The following is a 25,331-nucleotide window of genomic DNA, read 5'->3' as shown; positions in this document are numbered from 1 at the left end:
CACTTCTGCAGTTTATTGTTATGTTGGTTAAGGGCATCATGCATGTTCTATGTACCTCTCAACCTCTCAGTGCAAGAACTCTGGACAAAGTAAAATTTAATTAGTGGACAAAAGCCCAACATCAGGGACATATTTTAAATATTGCTGTTGTAAACTTAGAAAGTTGATAAAAAAACAGGTTTTGCACTGGCATGCATTTTTGAAGGATAGGAAGTTTGAAACTAAAATGCCAGACATTATTTAGTGACTTCAGTCCTCAATGATTTGCCAGAAAACCACAGGTTGTATGAGGAACAGATCAAAAATATGAGTTAGAAATTTGGACATTGTCTGAAATTCTGGCCACTTGAAAGTTATACGCCCAGTGTTTTTAAGTGGATCCCCAGACAACCATCTTTTGATTAGTGATCCCTGCAGTGGAGAAGCCTGGAAGAGAGGGCATTGAGTAAAGAGGCATGTCCTGCTCACCTCTTCCAGGGAGGACAGAGTCTTTGTGCACTTGGAGGCATATAGGGGGATATCATCTCCCTGGCAAAGAATGGGGAGATGGCAGCTAGTGTCTTGGGAGAGAGGGTCAGGTCTGCTTCAGGGACCGCTCTTTATGGAACTGAGGGAATTTTTTTCCATGGGCAGCCCATTGTATGCCCCCCTCCCAACACTTTACTGGATGCACATGAGGTTGGTGCCAGGGAGAAAGCTAAAAAAATCCCTTCAAAACACCCTAATGGCTGCCTGAATGATAACTCCTCTTGGTCGTCTTTTGCCCACTGAAAGAAACAAGTGATTTATTGATTGAGAGGAGGTTAGATGGTCAGCAAGCAGTGTAGGCAAAAAGTTAAAAAATACCGCTACAATGAGGGCAGAATAGTTGTCCTCTTGGAAGGCCTGGCCATCATAGTAAGGAGCAAATCTATGCGATAGCTGAGAAGATGGGGAGAAGGCTTATTCTTCTTTTGAGGGTAGTTGTGTGTAAAGGAGGAGGAGGAAGGCGCAAGTTAGGTCATAAAGGTTGTCCACCATTCTGAATGTGTGATTCCTCCTCGGGGGGGGGGGGTGTCACCCTTCCAGGTCCTGAAAGATTTGAGAAAGAGCATCTTCTCTTTGAATTGTGAATCCAGAGTGTTGTTTCTGAGCTTCTTCTAAAAGGCATACCATACTGAGCAGACACATGCTTTAGCTTGCCACTCTGGCTATTGCTTCAGTATAGTCAGAGTTACAGTAGGATACAGGGATGCCTTCAATGGGGGCTTTAGACAGATCCTTCTTGAACTCAAATTCAGGAAAGTTTGCAGGCTATTTCCAGGTCTTGCCCACTAAGGAGTACTGGAAATTAGACAGTTGAGACATATAGCTGAAGGCTGTAATCCCCAACGTAACAGAAGAATAAATTATCTTACAACAGCTGTCCAAAGCATTAGATTATTTGTTTTACACAGAGTAACAAAATGTTGTGGTGTTTTTGAACTATAGTGGACCAAAGAGACCACAGGATAGCAGCTCTAGGATGCCTGATGTGAGGCATTACCTACTTGACAAGTGAATTGAAAATGGCATCCACATTATTACGGACTACAGGAAGAGGTAGACAACTTAGTAGCTGCAGGAATATCATACTTAGTAAGTGGTTGTGTGTTGGGATAAACTACAATTCTTCCACCTTCTTCCTCAGATACTCATATAAGCATTTCTGGGGGAAGAAATCGATGCCAAAGGTCATTCTAGATTGGTCCTCATTAGCTTCAAGGTCCCTCCAAAGGAGGGGTCATTTTATTGGTGGTGAGTTGGTTGGGGGATTCATAGTCCTTGTCAGTTGTAGTAACAGTGGCCTCTGGGACATCACACTCTTCATACAAATATGAGGTGATGGGAGTCACCTGCTCCATCAGCTCCAGGCTTGAGATCATGTATAGATTTATAGAAATGTGAGTGCTTAATATTTAGGCATTAGGTATCATAGAACTAGTACATGAGTTTAGTCCCACAAGCAGCAACATGTGGGTTGGAAGTGGCCTGTACTAGGCACCATGTCATCCCTGTAATTCAACTCTGAGGTTGTGGCACCTTGGATACTGGTAAATATTCTCCACTGTATCCAGTATGTGTTTTGACAAACTCTGCATTCATGAATAGTCAGTCACTGTATGGATGTCTATTTCCTGGGAAGAAGAGACATAGTTGGCAAATTACAGTAGGTTCTGTCCAATCCGTAGGATAAACAGCAGATCCATTCTTGAAATAACTTCGGAATGTATGTGTGTGGTGTCACGACTGGAAATGTAGTGATGATCATGTGAAATATTTAGTGGTGGGAGTCAGGGTTTAGTTATGAGAATCTGTGTTAGGACAAAAGATACACTTCTGAATGATTTGCTAGTCATGTTTGTTTTCTTGTCCAAGCTATGTTATGTTATGCTCTGCGATGCTATGTTATCATTAGGGAGAAGAATAAGATTCACTGTATATTTACAGGTAAAAACTTCTGCAGATAAGCTCTGCAGTCAAAGCATCTGTTAACTTTTGTTGTTGCATGTTATTCTGATGTTTTAGCAACCTTTTAAGCAGAGTAATTTAAAAACATGCATGTTTCTCTGTTGTCATAATTTATAAATTAGTCTGCAAAGGAAAACTATATACATCGCCAAGTACACCACTGCTGCATTGGTTACCAAGGGTATACTTATTTTGTTTCTGTTGAGGACACAGTTCCGTTTCTGAAGAGGTTAATAAGCAAAAAGATATGCAGTGTGTATTGTGTCCTTTCCTGTAAAACAGGACTGTGGGTTTCTAAGGCTGCTGCAGTCCTTAAAGCAATCACCATTACTTTAAATGTCAAACATATACAGTTATAAAATTTGTTTCTTTTATGTATTTATTTAACTGGGTAAACCTGCTTTACGTTGGTGCCTACCACCATACCACTCAACCTCTTAGCAGAAGAAATCTGGATAAAGCCCAAAATAATGAGGGACAAAGATTCAATAATAGGAGCAAATTTTAAATATTGCTTTTATAAACTTGGAAAGTTGCTAGAAGAAAATGTATCGTGTTAACATGCATTTTCTGAAGGATATGAAGTCTGAAATTCAAAAAGCTGTCATTATTTAGTAAATTTAATCCCCACTGATTTGCCAAAAAGAACACACGACATTTATGAGGAACAGACAAAGAGCATGAGGCAAAAGTCTGGATATTCTGCTAAAATCTGGACAGTGTTGAGGTATGCTTACCACTGTTTACTTCACTTACTCAGATTTGTACAGCAGGCAAATGAAGATTGAGGGAGTCATACCCAGACCTTCAGGATGAATCTTGTAGGCTTCACATAGCCTTAATCCTCTGACTTAAACTGTTATGTCATCAAATTGAATGCATATGAAAGTTTTTCATTATTTCCTGCTTTGTCTTCCATGTTTAATAACTAACACAACTGGACAAAGTTATCTGGATGTGCTAAGTGAACAAAGGGCAGAACTTATGACCGTCTAGCATCTCAGGCAACTTGAAGGGAAAAGCCTGATAGTCAGAAATGATAATTCAGCTGATGTAATTTTAATCCTGTTCATCATTTTATTTTTATTTGTCTTATACAGAGTGAGTAGACGGCGGGGTTCCATAATGAAAGCAAGCCAGAAGGACCTGAATGAGAACCTAGCAGCCACAGAGGGCTTATCTCACATGATCACAGAGTGCAAGAAGCTATTTCAGGTAGGCCTTCTGGTAAATCTCAGCAGAAATCATGTAAAGATACAACATTTCAAAAATGTCAGTGCCTACATGCATAGAGATACATAGTAAAAAAGGGCAACATCACCTGTACTATATTGTTAAAGGGTCACATGAATATGAATGGCTCAGGCAGTTCACTCACTGTGTATAGGCTTCTACTGCATAAATGAATGCATAAAAGAGGAGGAAGCAAAAACCAATACTGCATCTGCAACTGGGTGACACACCTAAGAATTAATTAATTAATGTATTGCTAATAATGGCTCCCCTTCCTGTACTAAAATTATCCATTTATTCCTCTACCAGAGTGAGAGCCCTCTGGCTAAGTCATTATCTGGTGGAGGTGAGAGTTAGATGTTAGGCAGCTGGCTAGTTTGCACATCCCATGGACTGCACTGTACCCACCCCTGTGGCAGCTTGCATGCTCCAGTGATTGCTGCTCTTGGGATGTGAGTGTGCACATCTGCAGCTTCCCAACCAAGTGATACACTGCTTGTGCCAGGGATTTGGCAGGCTCTATTTGCTACTGGTGATACACCTGCATTCTTGCAGTTGTTGCCAGTGCAGCAAACCAAGCTACCTCCATGCCACAAGATGGACAAGACAGGGTTGGTTACTAAATTGCATCCCCCCCACCCAGTTCCCCCGTAACCCATGTCATTAGTCAAACACAGGTCATCTGGGGCATATGCTGTGCTTTATTCCTCCATGCCACTGGCTCAGGCACTTCTACGAATTTATTAACAACTCTGAGGAGGTTATTGTTTTGAAGCCTAATAATTTGCAACAACAGTTCATCATATGTATATATATATATATATATATATATATATATATATATATATATATATATATATATATATATATATGTAGATGTATATATTAACTGTGTAGCAGTACATCTGCAAGGAGAAGTCAATGCACAGCTAAGTATGCAGTAAGGCACAAAGGCTCTGTTCATGATACAGATATTGCTGCATGCCCAGGGGTGTTGTGAGGTATGAGCTTGACACATCCCCTAGTGGTTTACTGTTTTTGTTTTACAGTCTATCCTTTTCTAGTACATATGAGTTTATATGAATATATTAATGCTACAAGAACAGCCAGTGATTAAGCCTACAGATCTTTGATACATGTGCATTGATCATCATGATATTTCTGTTTCTTGGTTTATGCCTCTTTTTTTTCCTCAACAAAACTACAAAAAATGTTAATTATATTGAAGTCATGCATTAAAAACATTTTTAGTGTGTCCTTTACATTGTTAGATAATTTGTTCCTGCAATCAGATGGGTGCTCCTATACTTAAAATTTGATATTTATAATTTTGCTAAAGTTTCATGTATGTTAGACAGCCAGGCTCCAGGAAGGCACATGACTGTACATTCCCACTTTTGAGCATGACATATAATACTGTTTCCTCAAACAGTGGATCTCTGATAACTGCCATGAGATCAGGGCTTTTTTTTATTTTAATTTAATACTGAAGATTCATTATTAGTGTCAGCAGTCTCAGTGCTAGCATTAGAAGGCCTGTGGCTTCTGCCATGGAATCAGGGTTGCCAGATTTCCAGCAACGCAGGTAGGGACAAAAAAAAAAAAAAAGAAGGTCTCACGTCAAAGTGAAGACCAAAAAAAAAAAAAAAAAAAAAAAAAGGTCTTCGGCGGCAACACAGTTCTGCATTAAAGAACTGAGCTCACTCTGCCTGCAATAAACACGGAGCTTCTCGTGTTTAATGCATTGCAGTTCCGCATTAAACACGAGAAGCTCCGTGTTTAGCGATTTTTGATTGGCCCGTATACCGGCATATGGGCCAATCAAAAATCGCTAAACACGGAGCTTCTCGTGTTTAATGCGGAACACAAGAAGCTCCGTGTTTAGCAATTTTTGATTGGCCCGTATGCCAGGTATACGGGTCAATCAAAAAAAACAAACAAAGTGGAGGCTGGCCGGGATTTAAACCGGCAGGGCGGGACTCGGGATCAGGCTACTGATCTCGGGACAGTCCCGCCCAAATAGGGACGTCTGGCAACCCTGCATGGAATTGTCATGCACACTTATTTTCAGAGTTCTTTTTTATCTTCTTGAGCTTTACATGTGCATCTGAAGTCAGTAACAGTCACACTATGCTCCCAAACTAGCCCCTTGTACAACAGCATCACAAAGAATTTTGATAAAAACTTTTTAAATTACTGTAGCATAAGATACTTGGTGGGATAAAATGCAGAGGTTTTTGTCATGTAACAATACAGCTGTACTGTCTTCTGCGATGTTCCAGAAAATCTTGTTGTCTCCAAAGTCTGCATTGTCTCCTGGCACACCAGAGGACTATGGTCTTTAGATATGTAAAATCCCAGGATGTTTACACTAATATTTAACAGTCAAGTGGAAGCATTCACTACCTGCAGCCAAATGCCACAGAAGCACCTAGCAGAAATCTCATTAAAGCCAAGGAGTCAGAGGCCCACAGACAGTAGAAGCTACAGTCACTGTAAAATAGTTGTATATGGGGGTCCCTATTAGAAGAACAAAAGTCCAAAATATCGAACGCTGTAACCAGCGAAAATGCCGGACATCGATGTGTTTTTTGTAAGATAGCGGTACAGTGAAGATCGGGAAATTTGCCCTTTCCTCACTGTAGTGTGATCCGGGAGTTGGTATATATAATTAGCGGGGGGCTAAAAAGTTTTATGTCTGGCATTTTTGCTGTTTACAGCGTTCGATTATTTGAAGTTTCGTTCATGTAATATAGACCCGTATATGGTATTATTTTATACCAGTCTGGGCAAGATAGGTAATTTTATTCAGAACTGTATTACAGTTTTGGAGTAGTTTCATGTGGAATTTTTGAAATTTTTAATTTTGTTAGTACTGTACTTTGCAGCCTGGAAAATTAAATACACACACACACACATATAGATACACACACACACACACATATTTGTGTGTGTGTGTGTGTGTGTGTGTGTGTATGTATGTATGTATGTATATATATATATATATATATATATATATATATATATATATATATAGATAGTTGCGCTTCATTTTGCTAAATATACATTTGGCTGACAATGCAAGGGGCGGTAATGATTGTTGAATGTTCATGAAGTCGAATGTTGGACATCTTAAAGGAGTCTTTTGAGACAGTTAAGTGGGGTTTGGAAGGGGTTAAGTGCATTTGTGTGTGCTTTTGGGTGTTAGGATTGGGGTTAGGTAAGGGGAAGTTGTTATGAGTTTGTATGCAAGAGTGTATGTATATTTTAGGGTTAGGGTTGGGCTTGGGTAAGGGGATAGATGTTATGTGTTTGTGTGTAAATGTGTATATTTTAGGTTTAGGATCCGAGTTAGGTAAGGGGATAGGTATAGTTTTGGTAGCCATTTTGGTGCATGCTTCTAAGTATGTGTTGTGTAGTGGTAATGTCATGGGAAGGTAAAGTAAGGCGTAGGGTTAGTGTTGGGGGCTGGGCAGGGTTAGGGTTAGCACATATTACTAAGGTGGTGTGTGGGGGGGGGGTGATGCTCCTGCTCCTAAAACTAATGCTACACCATAGCAAAAAAAAAAAGCTCATTTACATTACCACTATTCAGACAAATTTGAGGTTAGTGTTTTTTTTTTTTTTTTGTGAAAATTGAGAAAAAGAGATCTGATGTTGTCTATTTTCACCCTTTTCTACACATGGGTTGTGGATCTGATTGAATCTGACCTCAGCACCACCTCTGAAGATTTACAGATTCAGGCCTCTGACTCCTCTCTTACCCATAATTACCTCCACTCCACCTTTGTACCTCAAGTCTGACTTGCTGCCTGAAGCAATCAGACATGTTCAGCAAGGGTTCTCATTCAAAAGTGTACCCTTTATAGTTTCAACTTTTTTCTCTTGCATCTCTTCTCCCACCAAGAGACTTATCTCTTCAGCATTAGATATCTCTTTTTTATAGTCTACAAAAAAGTTGTTGTTAATAGGTTTTATATAGCTGCTAGGGCAGTCAAGTATTGAGTGTCTGCTTGTTTCTGTATCTTTTCGATGTAGATGAATGTATAGTTAGTGTACTTTAATAGTTGAATAAATTTTCCATTGTAGTTTCTACGTGCAGATGGTTGTATTTTTTCCAGAATGTCAGACAGCTCGGGTTTTAAAAAGTGTGCTGAATGCAGGCACAAAATCCCTTCTGAAGATCTATACTCTCTGCATGTCTACTGCTTGGACAGTGCCTGTCTTGAGACTAAGTGTGAAGTCTGCACTTCTTTTAGCACTAGAGCAGTCCAAATGTGAAGGGAAAAACTTGTCATTAAGAGACTTTTCCCTTCAAAGACAGGGTCATCCCTTTCACATGGTTTGTCTTCCACTGCTACCTCCCAAGTGAAAATGCAAGACAAATCTAAAACCAAGGATAAAGACAAAGAGAAGAGGGACAAACAAAGACTAGAGAAAGGGAAAAGTCAGAAAAGAACAGGAAATGGTCTCCAGACCTCCCCTATTTCAGTCAGTCCAGATCTGAAGACTCCTAGAAAGTTGAGTCGGTCAGTTTCTCTGGTCCAACCTTCTTCTCCTTGGCCACATTTCTCACTGGAGCTGGTTAGACCAAGGCTTCATTTGCCAGTTTTACTAGGAAAAATGGTATTTAAGACCACCGTCGTTGGCTTCTTCTGCTCGATCATCCAGAAGCGTAACTGAGCAAGACATTGACAGAATTGATGAGTAAGTTTCTGAGAAGACAAATCCAGCCTGGGGTTCTCTCAGTACCATCTCCCTTGAACTCACTGAGTACTAGTCTAACAACTCCTCTGTTATTTCTCCTGTCCCAGTCTGCCCATCAGACCTGACTATCCTGGATCCAGCCTACCCCAGGTCACCTTTGTCAGAGCCAACATTCAGTTCTACTTTGACTCTGATAGTATCTCTTACACTTTCAATTCCAAAGTGTTTGGATCTGGAAGAAACTCAGAGCTGAAGCATCTGTGCCAGGGCTCGAGTGGATGGGTCAGTACAGAAATTATAGGAGCCATCTCTCTCTCTCTCTTTCAGGGTCTTGGCCTTTGATAGCTCAAATCCAAGATGAGCTTTGGGGCCAAGACCCATCAATGCTAGATCTCCTTCATCTTCAGACAGAAGGCAACCTCATTTGGGGCCAATTGTGGCTTTGGCCTTTGAGACTCTCCAGGACGCATACTATCTTGTAAAGATAGAGAAATGCTCCAGGAGAGTTCTCCATTTCTGGCTGGGAGCCAATCATTACCAGTTCAGTGCACTGCCCTTCAGTCTCACCACAGCCCCCAGGATGTTATCTTGTTGTAGTATGTCTGCAACTGCTGGGGATCCAAGTTTTCCATATCTCAACAATTGGCTCCTCTCTTCTACCTCCAAAGATATGCTGCTTTATCATCTGGACCTCCTGCTCCAAATAATGCAAAGTCTAGGAATTACGATCAGTCTACCCAAGAGACATCTAACTCTGACACAATAAGTAGAATTCATTGGATTCCACCTGGACTCAGTATTACAAATTGCCAGTCTACCCCATGCCAGAGTACTCTCCCTGCGTCTAAAAGATACACAGGTACTTCATCACCCTTCACCCCCAGCAAGGTTAGTTCTATGACTTTTAGGTCTGATGGCCTCCACAATTTTAATTGTCCCGCTGTCCAGGTTTCACATGAGTGTACTCCAGTGGACCCTTGCAGTGCAGTGGTCTCAAAACAGTCATCCACTGCATGTGAAAATTCACATTACTCAAATGTGCATGGACCATATCAGTGGATAAAATCTTCATTAGTGATGAAAGAACTGACATTCCACAAGATCCACCATTGGCTGTAGTAACCATGGACGCCTCTCTTCTAGGTTGGGGAGTATTTTGAAGGGAGAACATTCCAAGGTACCTCGTCACATCTAGATGTCAATCTTCACATCAGTGTCTTGGAGATGAGGACAGTCCTCCTAATGTTGCAGGAATTCCAGGATGTCCTTTCCAAGAATGTGATTTCCATACAAGCAGGCAGACAGACAACATGGCAATAGTCTGGTACATCAGCAAACTGGGAGTAACCCATTCATATCCCATTTGTCGAGAGGCCATGAAAGTTAGGCAGTGGGCGATGTCTTCACACCATTTTCTAATAGCAGTGCACATGTAGGGGACATTCAGTGTACTAGCAGACAAATTAAGTAGAACTATGTTAATGCTTCATGAGTGGTCCCTCATTCCAGCAGTGACAGCTTTAATCTTTCATCAGTGGGGCCAAACTTGCTGCAACCTATTTGCTTCCTACTTGAACAAGTGCAGCAGTTAGTTTCTCTGATCCCTTCATAGGGACAGTCACTGACCGATGCTGTAGTCCACAGTTGGGCCCTGGGTCTCTTTTATGCATTCTCCCATTATCCTTAATAAACAAATTCATCCAGAAAGCAAGAAAGTGCAAGACCAGAGTGATACCCATTGCTCCCTTCTGGCCCTGACAAACATGGTTCCTTTTCCCGTGGCCTCTTCCGGTACATCCCTATAGATGTTTGGATCAGTATCTTAATCTGTTGACCCACCCAGTTGGATTGCCTCCTGCAGACGGGAAATCCATGAAATTAACTGCTTAATTCCTCCAGTTCAGACTTTACCCAGAGATGCCAGGCTTCCCGCATCAGTTGTTCATATTATCTCATTCTCCTAAAAGCAATCCACAAAAAATGGTTTATTATAGCAAATGGAAGAAATTTTCCATCTGGGCTATGTCAAAAGGAATAGATCCTTTTTCTACCCCTGTCTTTTCCATATTGGAGTTGTTGTCTGAGCTTTTCCACAGTGGTCTCAGTTTGTTCACTATCAAGGTGCAAATAGCTGCAATCTCAAATTTTCACATAGATCAGAATGACACTGGGTATAACACCGCCAAAGATTTCTAAAGCATTTTTGAGAAGAACTTTCCTCGTGTGACCACCAATCAGAGACCCAGTGCCTCTATGGGATATTACCATCATGCTCCAAGCTTTAACTCATCCTCCTTTTGAAACAGCAGCATCAGTAGATCTGAAGTTTCTCATTTGGAAGACAAACTTTCTTGTAGCCATTTCATCAGCCAGATACACACTTCCTTTCTTCCTAAGGTGGTATCCAAAACAAATTTAAATCAATCAATCAACTTACCAGTCTTTTTTCCCAGATTTTCAAACAAAGGAGAACGTATTCTACATATGTTAGATGTTAAATTATCAACTCAGGTTCTGCCTTCATAAAACTAAACATTTCAGGAAATGTAATTGTCAATTGCCATTTCAAGACCCAAGTTGGGTAAAGCAGTTGCTAAGGTTAATGTTTCAAGATGGTTATCTGACTATATTTCTTCTGTCTACACTAAAAAGAACCTTTCCCTACAATCAAAACCTAAAGCTCATACAGTCTTCACAAACAGGCTTCTCATTAATGATATTTGTGTTGAAGCAACTTGGACAACAGTTCACACCTTTGTGCCGCAATATAAATTGGATGCACTGTCTAGATCACGTTCTTGTTTTGGTTCCACCATCCTCAGGAACATCCTTCCTTGATACCACCCAGATAAAACAGCTTGGGAATCTGTCCCATCTGTTGAATTGGATGAAAATAGTCAACATCAGATACAAAAGTTGTAAACCTATAATAAAGATAAATCTGTGTTGTCTGATTTTCGCCCAGTTCAGCCTCTCTCCCTCCCTCCATCTGGCCCCCTTCCAAATTAACACCAACTGGCTTTTGGTGACCAGATAGATCTCACTCACACACTGTCTATGAAAAGTCCTGCCAAACTGTCCTTCAGTCTTAGGTATTGCCTGCCAATAAAAATTACCCTTAAAGGTAATGTTATTCCTAAAATTTTTCAATTGATAGGGCAGAATCGATCTGAAGTAATAAGATGGAGTGGAGGGAATTATGGATAGGGGAGGAGTCAGAGACCTAGATCCGTAAAACTTCAGAGGTGGTGCCAAGATCAGATCTAATTGGATCCGACAACCCATGTGTTGAACTGGATGAAAATCAGACAACATGGATCTAACATTATGGTAAGTACATAACTTTAGTTTTTCCTTTCTGTCTTTTGCAGGTTCAGTATTTAGGACATTCAATGTTATATATTTTCAAACTTCTTAATGATACTATTTTCCATTCAACATTGTATAAGTTTGATCATACGTAATGGAGTCAACACGTGCCGTGGCTGCAAATGGTCTATAGTGATCAGTGTACTACCCTGGTAAACAAACTAAAATATGTACAGTGGATAGAAAAAGGTTTACACACCCCTGTCTTCTTGGGTAGGAGTCTATCAGCATAGCACTGCTCAAAATAACACTGTTCAAAGAAAAATACCTAAAACTACAGATGCATGTATTAAAAAACTAACACTTATTGCCTGTAGTAGCAAAATGTTAAATGTGGAATGTAAATGCATTCTTAGAAAAATAATAAATCCAAATATAGGAGTAATAAAAAATAAAGTCATGAATACAGAATTTAGTATTTTGACCTTCTAACTTCTTGAGTTAAATAAATAAATAAGATATAGCCCAAAACTCAACTATTCATCTTTGTTCCTTTCTATCAAGTATGTGGTAATTGTGTGTAGTGGTTAAATGTTTCCCACTACCCTGCCAATCTCAATAAAAAAAAAAAGTTACTGTAGAGAAGTTTAGAAAGAGCACTTCTCTCTTTATGACATCAGTTTGGTTTCATTTTGTGCACTTTGGGAATAGGCACACACACACACGCACACGCACACACACACACAGTTAGCTCAAATGGAGCTCCCTTAACTTCAACTGAGGAACAAAAATTAAAACAAAATGTACAAGTGCTGTATTTAAAGTATTGCACACACACTGCTTCAGCACCTGGGCCATAACTGCAAATGCAGTACAGACATCATTTCTGACAGCCACAGTGTTGTTTCAGCTTCAGAAATAAATTCTGGTTTTGCAGTCTTGCACTTCTAGCATCTGCTGATCGTGCCCCCAACAGCTTGCACCCATGGTACGTTCGCCCTGCCCTGTTTATGGCTGTGTGTGTGTGTGTGTGTGTGTGTGTGTGTGTGTGTGTGTGTGTGTGTGTGTGTGTGTGTGTGTGTGCTGAGTATATGCATATGTCTATGTGGAATTCCCTCTTCTGGTCAACTGCCATCAAAATAGTGCAGTGGATTTGTACAACATCACAAAAGGGTGGGGAGTAAGAAGGTTCACCTTTTCCAAAGTGTTGTGCAGTCTTGGGGTTAATGTGTATATGTATATATATATATATATATATATATATATATATATATATATATATATAGATATATATTTACAGAAAGGTCTCGTGTGAGGGGGATACAGGGGGTAATTTCTGTCCTGCAAAAGCACTGTCTTTTGCTGTCTTTCCTTTTGTTGGCTTGCAGTCAATGGAACTGCAGCTGATGAAAGTTATGTATGCATACACACACACACACACATATAATATATGATTACATAATAAAATATATAAAACAAAATATTGAAACTCAGAATAGCTAAGAAAAACACTGAAAGCACAAAGCACTGATAACACATAATATCAAATCACAAAGTTTCTAATAATTCTGTCCAACTAAAAATACCCTATATCTTATACCCTAACTACAAAACCTAGACTAAGTGTCATATTGGTAGTAGTTCTGTTAGAGAAAGGGGTTTTAATAACTTAATGTATTGGGCTAAGAGCAGGTTTAGGGTTAGGGTTGTCACACATGATTAACGTTAGTGGGGATTGCTTTTCTCACCTTGGCTAATCGTTTTGGCCTTTCCTCATATTGCAGTGCATGACAAAACAGCTTGTCAGATTAATTTGTAGTGGCTAATATTAAATTCTACAAGTTATTCTGTTTTTCATCTGTTTGTCTACCAGATTAATTTTAGATGCTTTTTTTAATTTATGAGTAGTCAGTTCCTCTAATGCTAATGAATGGACCACTCTAATATATTTGCAAAATATTCCTAATAGGTTCATAGGTAGGTACTAGGCAATCTGCCCGAAGGCATTTATAAGCCTAGCCAGAATGTCTTTACTTTTGCCGCCCCCTTAGATTAGTTCCCTGTCTCAAAGAAGTCCACCAGGTTTAGGAGGCATGATCTGCCCTTAATAAAGCCGAACTGGGTAGGGTCCAGTGTTTGGAGGTTCCCAGTGTCTCTGTTAATGAGTTCCATGATGATGCGCTCCATAGCCTTGCAGATCAAGCTAGTCAGGCTTATAGGGCGATAGTTCCTGGGGTCTGTTGTGGCTCCACCTTTGTGGAGCAGAATAACCATTGTTGGGCGCCACTCTGTGGGTACGTAGCCTGTGGAGAGGCTGAGTTTGAACATTGTGTTTAGGTGAGGAATTAGTTTGTCTTAGAGCTCGTGTAAGACGCAGCCTGGGACACCGTCCGGTCCCATTGATGCTGTGTTTTTGGCTTTGGAGAGGGCTGTTTTAACCTGAGTGTCTGTGATTTCAGGGGCTTTACATTCTTCTGGTATGGTTATGGGCCCTTTTGGGGGTGAGAGGGGGGTAAAGTTTGCACTGATCCTGTCTATCAGGATGTTGGCAATATCGGCTGGTTCAGTGTATTTTATGCCATTCTGCACTATCTCCGAGCAGATCTGAGCATTGCCACTTAGATTCTTGACATAGCTAAAGAATGCCTTGTGGTTATCTTTGGAGTCCTTGGCAATTTTTCTTTCAAAGCTCACCTTGGACGATATTATGAGGGATCGTAGTTTCTTGCTGATCAGGGATGTCTTCCCTTCTTGGGATTTTACTCTTTTCTGTACTAGTTTCCTCCTTCTGTTGTATAGCTTGTTTATGGCAGGGGTCCACCAGACTGGTTTCCTTTTCTTGGAGGAGTGAGTCTTGGTTTTGCTTGGGATAGCACGATCCATGCATTTTTGTAGGTGCCCGTAGAATGCATTAGTAAAGGATTTTGCAGCTTAAACAGCATTATCCTTTAGCATGGGTGCTTTGAAACTTTCCACCACGGTCTTAAGTAACGTGAAGTTTGCTTTTGAAAAGTTTTTCACGGTGGTTTCCTTGTCCGGGGGTCGGGGCGGAATGTGGATATCCAAAGTGATTTGTTTATGGTCAGATCTAACCAGTGAGGGGTTGACCTCCAGTGTGGAACACCGGTCGCCCATGTTGGTGATGACCAGGTCCAATATGTTGTCACCTCTGGTGGAAGTGTTGACCAGTTGATCCAGGGCGTGTGAGTTTATAAATTCTAGGAAATGTTGGGCAAAGGAGTTAGTACTTGAGTAGTTTTCCCAGTTAATGTTTGGGTAGTTGAAATCACCCAATATTAAAGTGTTTGGTAGGACCTTTATGTTTCCCAGTGTTTCCAGAAACGCGGAATGGGGGTCCTGGGACATGGTGGGTAATCTGTAGCAAACTACAATTTGAATTTCAGTTTTGCCCGTTGTTAGTTGCAAGTGGATGATCTCTGAAGCATCGTGCTGTGCCACTAACCTGGAGGTATGGTATTCTTGATGAATATGGATACTCCCCCGCCTTTTTTATTTCGGTCCGGATTCTTTGGCCGAAATGTATGGTATGAGTTGTAGCCTGGTAGTGCTGGGGTGCTCTCTGGAGCCTTAAACCAGGTTTCTGTTACTGCACATGTAGCGATTTTCTCCATACTGAAGAGTGCCTCGAGTGCGTGCATTTTGAGGTTTAGACTTCTGGTAGTGAGTAGCATTACCCTCAGATTTTTGTTACTTGTACTATTTACGGCGGTGGGCTTGTCTTTTGTGCCTTGCCTAAAAAGGCACTATGGGGTTGGCAAGAGCCTTGGCCAGTATTCGAAAGCCTAAGGGTGACAGGTGCAAGCCATCTCTAGCAAAGCAGCGTGGCTTGTCGAGCATGTCATCCCAGGCAGGCAGACACTGTATCCCCTTTGAATGACACCAGAAACTTAGCCAATTGTTGAAATTGATAATCTTTTCTTTATACCGTGGTATCATTCTTGGTGAGGGCAGGATGCTACTCAGGGTCAGGGTCATAGTGGCCTGGGCTACGTGATCAGAGAGCTCTTCAATGTCTCTTTTCATGTAGTCCAGGGAGGTACGGCTCAGGTCATTCACACCAACATGAACAATGATAGAGTCGTATTTGTACTTATTCTGGAGTGACCTGAGTGCTTGTGTTATATGACGGATTCTGGCACCGACAGGCAGCTATCAGTAACCTTCTCCTTATATATATATATATATATATATATATATATATATATATATATATATATATATATATATATATATATATATATATATATATATATATATATAAAACAATAGAAAACGAACAAACTGATTTAAACAAGTTACCCAATTAACCAGAAAAAAGCTCAAAACTGAACCCTGTTCCAGCAGTCTTCAATCAGACAAGTTCTAACTACACACTCCTGCTACTAGGGTGCAGGGGAACTTTCTCCAAAAAAAGATGTCCTGGATCAGTGCACAAGTTATACAAACAAAGCTAGTTTCAGCAGGCCTGAATCTGGTCCTATGCTACAGCAACAAGGTGCACCAATTTCAGAAAGAAACAGTTCAAATAAGCAGGCCCAATAAGCATGTGACCAGAAATTCTCAGCTCAGAAGGGCAGAATCCAGCCTCTCCTCCCACAAGAGTGCAGACCACAAACCTTCTTAATGTAGAATAACTGGCCTGAAGCCCAAGTGCTTAAACCAGAACTAATACACTTTTAGAATAGCAGACACTGAGCCTTCAGTCAGCAATTCCCAGCTTAGAAGTCTGTAAGCTACCTGTCCTGCCACAACAGTGCAGACCACAAACCTTCTTAATGTAAAACAACCGGTATGAAGCCCAAGTGCTTAAACCAAAAGACTTAAAATAATAGTTACAATTTAATCAGGCTACTACCAAGCAGTAATAAATGCAGCAGAATAAATAAAATTGAGTACTTTTAAGAAGATCCAGTGTCTGTCTGCCTGGGATGACATGCTTGACAAGCCACGCTGCTTCGCAAGGGACGGCTTGCACCTGTCACCCCTGGGATTCCGGATATTGGCTAAGGCTCTTGCCACCCCCATAGTGCCTTTTTTAGGCAAGGCTCAAATTCTAAACCTACCACCCTAGAAAACAAAAATGGGAAGAAACTGAGGGTAATGCTGCTCAATGCCAGAAGTCTAAATCTCAAAATACACGCACTCGAGTCCCTTCTCAGTATGGAGAACATCGATGTCTGTGCTGTAACTGAAACCTGGTTCAAGGCTCCTGAGAGCACCCCGGCACTATTAGGTTTTACCTCATATCATGCGTTCCGCCCCAAAACCCAGACCACACCACAAAAGGAGGGGTGTATCCATATTCATAAAGGATACCCACACCTCCAGGTTGGTGGCAACGCACGAAGCTTCGGAAACCATCCAGGTGCAACTAACCATAGGCAAAACTGCTCTACAAATTGTAGCATGCTACAGGCCACCCTCTCAAACTCAGGAACCCCACACAGCCTTCCTGAAGACACTGGAGGGTATAAATGTATCTCCAAACACCATCATATTGGGTGACTTCAACTACCCGAATATAGACTGGGAACATTACTCAAGCCCTAACTTTCTAGCCCAACGGTTCCTGGAGTTCATAAATTCAAATGCCATGGAACAGCTAGTCACTGTTCCCACAAGAGGAGAAAATATACTAGATCTCATTGTCACAAACATGGGGACAAAATGCTCCACACGAAGTATATCCCTCATTGGTGAGATCTGATCATAAACTAATCTCACTGGAAATCCACATCCCCCCACCCCAAACAAAAAGACCATAGTGAAGAACTTCTCTAAAGCAAACTTCACACTACTCAAGACTGGTGTGGTATCCTTCAAGGCCCCTGAGCCAGAGGAAACCACAACCCAAGCTGCGGAAGCCCTTACAAATGCCTTCTATGAACACCTCCAGGACTGCATGGATCAGGCAATCCCAAATAAAACCAAGACTCTTTCCACAAAGGGCAAACGTCCAGTCTGGTGGACCCCAGCCATTAACAAACTTTACAATAAGAGGAGAAAGCTATTACATGATAGAACAAAATCCATAAAAGGGAAGTCACCCCTGATCATTATTAGTAAAAATTACGAGCACTCATAAAATCAACTAAGGCCAATTTTGAGAGAAAAATTGCCATGGATTCAAAGGACAATCATAAGGCCTTTTTCAGCTATGTTAGGAACCTGGGTGGAAACTCCCAGATATGCTCAGAATTAGTCCAAAATGATACAAAAATCACTGAACCCACAGACATTGCCAACATACTGGCAGACAGGTTCAGTGCAAACTTCACCCCCTCTCCCCTAAAGGAGAGATAACTATCCCAGCCGAGTGTAGCCTCCCGGACATCTCAAATGCGCAGGTGAAAGCTGCTCTCTCTAAAGCTAAAAACACAGCATCAATGGGACCGGATGGTGTCCCCGGCTGTGTGCTACACGAGCTAAATGAGGAATTAACCCGCACATAAGGCAGCTGTTTAATCTCAGCCTTACCACAGGATACGTGCCCAAGGAGTGGCGACGGCAACTGTGGTCCCACTCCACAAAGGCGGCCTCACGGACCCTGGTAATTACCGCCCCATAAGCTTAACAAGTCTAGTCTGCAAAGCTATGGAGAGGATCATAATGGAGCTCATAAACAAAGATATAGGGGACTTGCAGACATTGGACCCGACCCAGTTTGGCTTTGTCAAGGGAAGATCATGCCTTTTGAACTTGGTCGACTTCTTGAAACAGTCACCAAGGCCATTGATGAGGAAAGGCAGTCCATACAGCCTACCTTGACCTTGCAAAGGCTTTCGACACAATACCCCACTCGGGTATTGTAGAAAAACTTACCAGCTTAAATGTAAACCCATATGTCACAAGATGGGTTGCAAACTGGCTTAAGGACAGAACCCACAGGGTTAGAGTTGCTGGCGCTGTGTCAGACTCCAAGCCGGTCACAAGTGGTGTCCCACAGGGCTCAGTCCTTGGCCCCCTATTGTTTGGCATCTACTTCTCAGAAGTACAGGCCAGCATGGGAGGACTTTGGCTGACAAAGTTTGCAGACGACTGCAAACTGGGTGCCATAGTGGAAAGTGCATCGGACATGGATATCCTTCAGAAGGGACTCACGGAAACAGATAGCTGGTGCCAGAGCCATGGCCTGAAGTTAAACGCCAAAAATGTATAGTCATACCCTTCGGGAAAAACAAGGTAACCCCAAGCTACCATATAGGTGGCAATCCACTAAGCACAGAAGAGGTTATCAGGGACCTGGGGACCCAGGTTGACAGTGGCCTTTCTTTGACACTCACATTGCTAAAGTGGTTAGAAAGACCTTCTACATTGCCCACCTGATCATGAAGGGATTCACATCCAGATCTAGTGAGGTCATTGTTCCCCTGTACTCTTCACTTATCAGACCAATGATCGAGTACAATGCCCCATTCGGGATGTATCTCACCCGACATCTGCAGCAATTGGAGAGACCCCAAAAGTTCCTCACCAAAAGGATAAAGGGACTCCAAAATCTGTCATATGCTGCCAGATTGAAGAAACTCCAGCTGTACTCAGTCGCATACCGTCTGCTCAGAGGTGACATGTGCCTGACATACAAGGCCATGTCCAACCCGGAATTAATGGACATGCTCCACCTCAAAAAATCCAAATCCACCAAAACCACTAGAGCAAGCGACTTAAATCTTAGCACGGATATAAATAGGACGTGCTGGAGGGATAGATTTATCACTCAGAGACTCCCTATGCTGTGGAATAAAATCCCAGTCCATGTGAGGCAGAGCACCTCGCTGACTCTGTTCAAGAGAAATCTAGACCTGTGGATGGGAGATCGTAGGTTTACCCCGGGAATCCTCTCTGTGTCACTGCTGGACAGAGGCACAACAAACTAATGGGCACAGTATTTTTTCATATAAGGGGTGGCGTAAGCCACAAAAATTTGGGCTAGGCTTATAAATGCCTTAGGGCAGATAGCCTAGTATAAACCTATGAACCTATGAACCTATAAGAGGCAAAAGCAAAATAAAGTAGGAGGAAACACAAATAGAGTAAAAGCAGATGAATAAAGTACAATTTTTTTTGTTAGTAAGTGCAAGGAGAGAGGAAGGAATAACCTAAGTGGGTTGGCCTTCTTAAATCTTCTCTCTGTATTAAGTAGAGTGAACACTAGATTCAGAATATGATCTCACTGTATTCGGTTAAGTGAGCAAATGAGATGGACTCAGGTGGAGTGTTCAAATACAGACTTACAGGAGGGGCGGGCAATTCCAGAGCCACCAACACTAACACCAAAACAAGAACAAGGAGGGTGGGTGGGTGGAGACAAACTGCAGAGAGACACACAGCACACACTATTCAGTGAAAGACACAATTAGGTACAGAAAAAATGAAAAACAGTACTTTTAAAACTGCAAGTTTGTACTTAACTTCAGCTTCTAATGCAGGTAATTATATCCAAGCAAGACTCTCAGAAGCTGAGCATAAAATGATTTCCCAAACTTTGTGGCTAGCACTTAAAGTACAGAGGAATCCCTCTAGGCTAACAGTTAAATATCAGATAACAAGACGTGAGAAGACCACCACCCCCTCTTATAGCAGAGAGACACACCACACACTATTCAGTGAAACACACAATTAGATACAGAAAAAATAGGGCCAGTATCATCATGTTTCTCAAGATCCTGTCTACTTTCGAGTTCTATAATGAAATGCTTAATGTTATAATAGTACTGCAAAATCTCGAATATGCAAATTTTGTAGATTTGAACCATTTTGAGGGGATGGCCTTAAACTATCATGAATTACTTATAAATAAGACTGATGAAAAGGATGAAAAAGAGCAAAACAGAACAGCACAGGACAAAAGAGAATAGAACAGAATAGAAAAACATAGGATATGATAGGCTAGGTAGATCAGAAAGTACAAACTAAATGTGTTGTTTTTTATTCACTAGACATTCCTTGTAGGCTGTTGAGAAATGCCACTTACGCTTGATAAGTACTTGCTGCAATTCTTCTAATCGTATGTGCTAGTCAGACACCTAGATTAGGATATTGTCCTGGTAAAGTACACTTTAATTTATACTTTGGTTGCTATCCCCTAGATCCCACATGACATTATGCTGCAAACCAGGAATTCCTACATTGCTGCTGATACTCACCCTCTGCCCTTGGATGAGTTTGGCAGGAATACAGAAAATGAAGGTCAGGATTTTCGAGTGTACCTGGATGACTGTATTCAGAACTTAATGAAGGAAGCAGCTGATAAATGGAAAGGCTGGCAGAATGTTCCAGGACCAGCACATACTGAACTCTTCTACAAAAAGGTAACACTGTTATTAAGATTCTCAAGGTACTAGGCTTTATATTTCCATGAGGTAAATGCAGTAAGACAAGGGAATGTTTGATATTGAATGTTTTTTTTTAATTGTTTTTGTTTTGTTTTTCTGTTTTTAAACTTATATTGTGTGTGTGTTTTTGTAATCTTCACAAGTTTGAAATGAATAAAAACTTTTCTGAGAAAGACAGGTAACACTATTAAATTAATATCAATTCCTTTCGTATATATGTTTATCTATAAGATTGAAGAGGGGTGGGTCTGTGCAACATGACACTACTGCAGCTCTGTCTGATGTGAAATCTTGCTAGTGTTTTTTTTTTTTTGAATTGTCCCTCTGGACCTAAGGATAACTATGCATGTATCCATGTGTTTGTGTGTGTGTGTGTGTATACGTGTGTTGGGGGTGGGGTGGGGTGGAGGGGTAAGCATCTGTAAACCAAAACATCAGTTGTCCAAAAATCCTTGGATAGTTTGCCTAGACAGAACCATGACTTTTGCATTAAAAAAACAACAGATCCAGGGGCAGTCCAGAATTTTCTGTAATGTGCCAGTACCCTAGTACTTTTTGCTAACACTACTTTAGCCTTTCTGTTCTGGACAGTACTGCAAATTCTTTTAGTGGATCATAGCCAAGCCTTTTCTAAAAAATGTAGTTTTATAAAAAGTTTGATGTGAGCGTATGTCTGTGTCCATTTTCATTTTAAATGGTAGATATTTTGTAGGTGATGTCTATCAAATGTGGATCCTACAAGATCGATTTGTTAAATCACTTTCCCTTGAGTCTGTAGTACTAAACAGACACTCAGTAGTTTTTTTTTGTTTGTTTTTTTATGTGGATGGACAAAACCTTCCATAATCCCATGCAGGGGGAAAGAGCCGTAAGTAGGGAGGGGGGCAAAGTGGACGGCTGACCCATGCACAAGCTGTTAGAAGTTGTGATTCAGTAGGCATTTGCTGATGATGAGGACTGCTGTACCAGATTTAAAAAAGAATGCTGATATTGCATATGCAGTCAAAACAACTAGTGTGTGTAACAATAGCAAATAGCTTGCTACATTTTCAGAGGAGATGATATTTTTTTCTTTTAACATTGAGAAGGTACATTACTTTTTTGATTTATGTTTAGAATAGTTTTTTTTTTTTTCCTGCTCATCAAATTTGAGCTCAGGGCCTTCATTTTGTGGATCTGCACTGGGCACATAATGAATTAGATGTGGGTCTGCAAGGGCATGTAGTCTGTACACCCCACCTAAATAATATGATTGACTACATTGCTGCCAAACCTGAAGGCAAGTTATTTTCCTTGATAAGGGTCACCTGTTTTGTTTAGCTGGTCAGCAGCTACCCAAATGATACATTTGCTCCTCATTTATGGTAAATCCCAGAATGCCTTGTTTATGTATGGCATAACTGTTCGGTATATACTTCTTAGAGGTACAGGCAAGCACAGGAGAACTATGGCTGACCACATTCGCAGACGACTGCAAATTGGGGGCCATAATTGACTCTCCGGCTGATACAGACATCCTCCGGAAGGGTCTCACTGAGACGGATACCTGGTGTCAAAATCATGGCCTCAAGCTAAATGCCAAAAAGTGCATAGTCATCCCCTTTGGAAAAAACAAAGTACCCGCAAACTACCACATACGTAGTAGTCCTCTAAATACAGAAAATGTAATAAGGGATCTGGGGACCCAAGTAGATAGTAATCTCTCCTTTGATAATCATATTGCCAAGGTGGTTAGAAAATCCTTCTATGTGGCTCACCTAATCACAAAAGGGTTCGCATCTAGAACAAAAGAGGTTGTTGTGCCTCTCTACTCATCACTCATCAGACCCATCATAGAGTACAGCACCCCATTTGGGATGTACCTTACAAGACACCTGCACCAGCTGGAAAAAATACAGAAGTACCTCACCAAGAGGTTTACTGGCCTCAAACAGATGTCCTATGCAGCCCAACTGAAGAAACTCCAGCTGTACTCGGTTGCATACCGCTTACTCAGAGGTGATCTCTGCCTGACATACAAGGCCATGTCCAACCCAGAATTGATGGACATGCTCCACCTAAAAAACAGCAAATCCCCAAGAGTCACACGCTCTAGGGATCTAAACCTCACCACAATGATAAATAGGACGTGCTGGATGGATAGATTCCTGTCCCAGAAACTCCCCATGCTTTGGAACAGGATTCCGGTCTACATTAGGCAGAGCCCCTCACTAGCACTCTTCAAGAGAAACCTTGACTAGTGGATGGGAAACAAAAAATTTATCCCGGGGTTCATTGCAGTGGCTCTGCTGGACAGAGGCACAGGGAGCTAATGGCTCTGCTGGACAGAGGCACAGGAAACTAATCTAAGGGGGCGGCGAAAGCCAACACATTCTGGCTAGGCTTATAGATGCCCTCGAGCAGATAGCCTAGTACTTACTTATGAACCTTTGACCCTATGAACCTGTGATGCCTTTGACTTTTTGTTTCTGAAGGACTGCATTTTAGCTTATTTCATTTGCGTCTTCCATGTGCTACTTCTGCGTATACCACCATGCATTTCACCAGACCGTTATGCTACGTCTGAGTATACCACCATGCATTTCACCAGACCTTTCCATTTAAAAGTTAAAAGGAATACTCAAAAGTGAGAATATGTATTCCAAATTATATTTCATTTAGGATATACAGTGCCTAAAATGATGGCTTGATTCTGAAAAATAGTCCAGCAGAAATTGTTAATGATAGAATAACAATTCCTTGTACATCAGATGTATAATGCATGGGTACTGATGACATATCTCCCCACTATCTTTAAATGTTATTGGTGCCACATGTTGTACAAGGACCCATGATGTAGTTTTGTTATTTTTTTGTTTGTTTTTTTATGCACAGCTTGTTTCTGTTGTTTGGCACAAGTAAACTTCCTCAAAAGTATTGTAGTGACAGGTATAATGTCTGATTCAGTATACCACGCAATGCATTGAAGACTAGTTCCATCAATTTTTGTAAATGTTGGTACAGTCTAAGCATATATTGCAGACATTTCAGGCTAATCCTGGCCTTTCCACATACTGCAATGTGTTGCATACATCTTGTCAACATCATTTGTAGTGGCTTGTAATGAATGTGGCATGTTGTTTTATTTTTCTGCTATTTGTCTGCCAGAGTCATTTCGGATGCTTTGTTTTAATTAATAAGCACTTAGTTCCTTTGATGCTGAACACAGCACCATACTACTTGATTTGTAAAATATTCTGCATTGGACCAGTATCATTAAATCCCTGAAGATCCTGTCTGATTCTAGCTTTATACTGAATCATTTTTTTACCGAATGTTGTAAGAAATAGTACTGCATAATGTTGAATCTAAAAAGATTGAACTTGAAAAGGTAAAACATTGCTTTTTGGAGATGGCTGTTATCAAAACTGAGGTATAAGTTTTAGTTTAAAAAAAGATCCTTTTGTCATACTGTCCTTTCTGCAGCTGTAGCTTGAATCCTTGTTTCTATCCACAGGTCAGTGATAGCCAGCCTGTTCGACAGTGGAGAGTCTGTACAGAAATTGAAACACAGCCATCGTTGGTACTGCACAGGCTGTTAAGGGAACGCCACATGTGGGATGAAGACTTGCTTTGGGGAAAGGTGTTGGAGGCTGTGGATAAAAATATAGAGATCTACCACTATGTGGTTGACAGCATGGCACCGCTCCCCCGGAGAGACTTTGTGGTGCTCAGGTAGATCTCACATATTCTTTCCTCTTATATTGCATACTTTGATAGTTTCTTCTGTCTGTAGCTTTATGAAATGTGCTGACCTTTGCTTTCCCTAGTGAATAATATATTTTTGTCAAATACATTTCAGAATTCTTTGTAATCCTGTTACAATTTGCATGTATCCATCTACCACATATATTTTAAGTATGTGTATATGTGCATGTGTATATATCTATCCATCTTTCTTTCTCTGTTCTTATGTATATATATATATATATATATATATATATATATATATATATATATATATATATATATATATATATATATATACATATACATATCTTAGGAAAATCACAAGAACATTTGGCACTGTCATCCTTCAGTGAAGTCACTTTTCAGTACTGAAACATGGTGGTAAGTCCAGGAAGGTCTGAGCTGCAAACAAATGCCCCTAGTCATTGGCTGTCACTCCTCATGCAAAGATTTGTGCATGATGTATTAGAATTAGTATTCAAGTGAAGTGAATTTGAAGCATAAAAA

General features: G+C 40.9%; 1 protein-coding gene across 3 annotated transcripts in view; it reads left to right on the top strand.

Annotated features, from left to right (window-relative positions):
• The window catches only part of STARD8 (StAR related lipid transfer domain containing 8), a 780,205-nt gene that overhangs the window by 731,285 nt on the left and 23,589 nt on the right, over window positions 1–25,331 (top strand). For all 3 annotated transcript variants that reach the window (XM_044057100.1, XM_044057099.1, XM_044057101.1), the window contains exons 10-12: window positions 3,591–3,705; window positions 20,850–21,071; window positions 24,592–24,809. In XM_044057100.1, coding sequence (XP_043913035.1) covers window positions 3,591–3,705; window positions 20,850–21,071; window positions 24,592–24,809 — 555 coding nt within the window. The remainder of the gene's footprint in view (window positions 1–3,590; window positions 3,706–20,849; window positions 21,072–24,591; window positions 24,810–25,331) is intronic.

Source organism: Protopterus annectens, chromosome 15.part0 (genome assembly GCF_019279795.1).
Source record: "Protopterus annectens isolate FY-2018-M chromosome 15.part0, PAN1.0, whole genome shotgun sequence".
In the NCBI taxonomy this organism is placed as follows: Eukaryota; Metazoa; Chordata; order Ceratodontiformes; family Protopteridae; genus Protopterus; species Protopterus annectens.
The sequence above is the reverse complement of the archived record's forward strand: the minus strand, read 5'-3'. Positions and strand labels throughout refer to the sequence as shown.